Source organism: Aegilops tauschii, chromosome 7 (genome assembly GCF_002575655.3).
Source record: "Aegilops tauschii subsp. strangulata cultivar AL8/78 chromosome 7, Aet v6.0, whole genome shotgun sequence".
NCBI classification, from domain to species: Eukaryota; Viridiplantae; Streptophyta; class Magnoliopsida; order Poales; family Poaceae; genus Aegilops; species Aegilops tauschii.
In genome coordinates, this window is record NC_053041.3 from 447,294,452 (window position 1) to 447,298,176 (window position 3,725).

General features: G+C 46.3%; 1 protein-coding gene across 1 annotated transcript; it reads right to left on the reverse strand.

The window, feature by feature from the left end:
• Positions 1–558: 558 nt before the first annotated feature.
• LOC141027250 (uncharacterized) lies at positions 559–1,047 on the reverse strand. Its single transcript, XM_073504239.1, has one exon. The coding sequence runs from the start codon at positions 1,045–1,047 to the stop codon at positions 559–561; it is 489 nt and encodes a 162-aa protein (XP_073360340.1).
• Between the last annotated feature and the right edge of the window lie 2,678 nt (positions 1,048–3,725).

Genomic DNA, 3,725 nt, shown 5'->3' on the forward strand with positions numbered 1-3,725 from the left:
CAGTGGCCGAGTCCAACTTTTTTACGGGCTTTGCCTCGATCCACTTGGTGAACTTGTCCACTGCTACCAACAGGTGTGTGTAGCCACTCGCCCCAGTCCGAATGGGGCCGACCATGTCCAGTCCCCAGACAGCGAATGGCCAAGTGAGGGGGGTAGTCTTTAGGGCGGCCGCCGGCTTGTGCGACTGGTTTGCATAGAAATAGCACCCCACGCATTGATCCACTATGTCTTGGGAAGCCTCATTGGCTCGGGGCCAATAGAATCCGGCTCTGAACACTTTGTCGACCAAGGTCCGAGAGGACGCATGATACCCGCATGTTCCTGAGTGAATCTCTTGCAGTATTTGCTGCCCTTCCTCTGGGGATGTGCATCGCTGAGTGACTCCAGTCGTACTTTTCTTGTACAATTGATCACCCATGATGGTGAAAGCTTTGGATCGGCGGGCTTCATCTTCGTCCTCTGGGAGCTCTTGCCGGAGCAAGTATGCTAGATACGGTTCGGTCCACTCGGGAGTGATGACCAATACCTTTTGGATTAGATCAATTACTGCAGGAATGTCTATTTTAGTCGGCTTGGAAGGTCCGACTGGCTACGGGGGCTCTTCCACAAAGGATCTTCCTTGATCATGGGCGAGTGCGAGTGTTCCAGGAACACATTCTTGGGTACGGGCTTCCGAGTGGAACCCATCTTGGCCAGGTTGTCAACCACTTGGTTCTTGAGGCGTGGAACATGGTGAAGCTCCATCCCTTCAAAGTGTTTTTCTAATTTCCCGACGGCATTGCAATAGTAGGTCATCGCTGGGCTATGGATATCCCATTCTTTCATGACTTGGTTCACCACTAAATCTGAATCGCCATAGACCATCAATCGGTGAATTCCCAGAGAAATTGCCATCTGTATTCCATACAACAGGGCTTCGTACTCAGCTTCATTGTTGGAGGAGTCGAAGTGAACCTGCAATACGTAGCTGAGGCGATCGCCTTTAGGAGACAACAACACCACTCCGGCACCGGAGCCACGGAGCATCTTGGATTCGTCAAAGAACATTGTCCAGTGTTCGGGAACACTCGGGACATGTTGCTCTTGTTCAATCCATTCTGCCAAGAAATCTACTAGGGCATGTGACTTGATGGCTGATACGTCTCCAACGTATCTATAATTTTTTTATTGTTCCATGCTGTTATATTATCATTCTTGGATGTTTTATAATCATTTTATATCATTTTTTGCTACTAACCTATTGACATAGTGCCAAGTGCCAGTTGTTGTTATTTGCATGTTTTTTACATCGCAAGAAATCAATACCAAACGGAGTCCAAACGCAGCGAAACTTTTTGTGGATTTTTTGGACCAGAAGACATCCAATGGGCCAGAGAAGCGCCTGGGGTGCTGCGAGGGAAGCACAACCCACCAGGGCGCGCCAGGAGGCCCAGGCGCGCCCTGCTGGGTTGTGCCCACCTCGGGTGCCCCCTGAACTGACTTTTTGCTCTATAAATACTCCAATATTCCAGAAACCCTAGGGGAGTCGATGAAAATCAATTCCAGCCACCGTAGAGTCCAGAACCACCAGATCCAATCTAGACACCATCACGGAGGGGTGCATCATGTCCATTGGTGTCTCTCCGATGATGCGTGAGTAGTTCTTTGTAGACCTACGGGTCCGTAGTTAGTAGCTAGATGGCTTCCTCTCTCTCGTTTGATTCTCAATACAATGGTCTCTTGGAGATCCATAACTCTTTTTGCGGTGTGTTTGTGGGATCCGATGAACTTTGAGTTTATGATCAGATCTATCTTTTTATCCATGAAAGTTATTTGAGTTTCTTTGATCTCTTATATGCATGATTGCTTATAGCCTCGTATTTCTTCTCCGATATTTGGGTTTCGTTTGGCCAACTTGATCTATTTATCTTGCAATGGGAAGAGGTGCTTTGTAGTGGGTTCGATCTTACGGTGCTTGATCCCAGTGACAGAAGGGGAACCGACACGTATGTATCATTGCTACAAAGGATAAAATGATGGGGTCTATTTCCACATAAATAGATCTTGTCTACATCATGTCATCGTTCTTATTGCATTACTCCGTTTATCCATGAACTTAATACACTAGATGCATGTTGGATAGCGGTCGATGTGTGGAGTAATAGTAGTAGATGCAGGCAGGAGTCGGTCTACTAATCTTGGACGTGATGCCTATATAATGATCATTCCCTGGATATCGTCATGATTATTTGAAGTTCTATCAATTGCCCAACAGTAATTTGTTCACCCACCGTTTGCTATTTTTCTTTAGAGAAGCCACTAGTGAAACCTACGGCCCCCAGGTCTCTTTCTCATATTATTTGCCTTTGCGATCTATTTTATTTTCCTTTTATTTTCGGATCTATTAAACCAAAAATACAAAAATACCTTGCGGTAATTTATTTTATTTGGCATTCGATCTATCAATATTTACAACTCTCTCACGGCTGTTTGCCAATTTCTGGCGCCGCTACCTGAAAGGGATTGACAACCCCTTTTACACGTCGGGTTGCGAGTATTTGTTATTTGTGTGCAAGTGCTGTTTACGTAGTATTGCTTGGTTCTCCTACTGGTTCGATAACCTTCTCATCACTGAGGGAAATACCTACCGTCGCTGTGCTGCATCATCCCTTCCTCTTTGGGGAAATACCGACATAGTTCTAGCAGGCATCAATGGCCTTCTTGGCTTCAAACCTGATGTCTAGCGGGAGGAGCTCAATGGCTCACTTGGCCACTCGACCAGTGGCTCTATTGCTCATGATCTTGGATAGAGGGGCGTCACTTATCACCGTGGCCGAATGTTCTTGAAAATAATGCGCCACCTTCTATGCAGTTAGATTAATACCGTAAACTAGCTTCTGATAATGCGAATACCTTTGCTTGGAAGGCATGAGGACTTCAGAGATGTAGTAGACCGGTCATTGGAGCTTGAAGGATTTGCCTTGTTCTTCCCGTTCCACAGTGAGGACCGTGCTAACAACTTGGCTCGTGGACGCGATGTATAAGAGCAAGGGCTCCTTGTTGCTCGAAGCAGCTAGCACCGGCTGGGTGGAAAGCAGGGCTTTAAGTTCCTGGAATGCAGCCTGCGCTTCAGGAGTCCACTTGAACCTGCTAGACATCTTCATTTGTCGGTAAAGCGGCATGGCTTTTTCACCGAGTCGTGATATGAATGTACTCAGGGCTGCTAGGCAGCCTGTGAGGCGCTGCACGTCATGCAGACGGTTTGGTTGCTTCATTCGGACGATTGCCCCTATCTTCTCAGGATTGGCGTCGATCCATCGTTCAGAAGTGAGGAAACCGAGTAACTTGCCTGCGGGTACGTTGAATGTACATTTGGTTGGGTTGAGCTTGATGCGGACAGCTCGCAAATTCGCGAAGGTCTCAGCGAGGTCAGTCAGGAGGTCGGAACCTTTCTTGGACTTAACTACAATGTCATCCATATATGCTTCTATGTTCCGACTGATCTACTTCCGTAAGCACTTCTGGATCATACGCTGAAATGTGGCCCCAACATTTTTCAACCCAAATGGCATCGTGATATAGCAAAAACACCCGAATGGGGTGATGAACGCTGTTTTTATTTCATCAGGGCCGTTGATATGTCTCCAACGTATCTATAATTTTTGATTGTTCCATGCTATTATATTATCTATCTTGGATGTTTTATATGCATTTATATGCTATTTTATATGATTTTTGGGACTAAC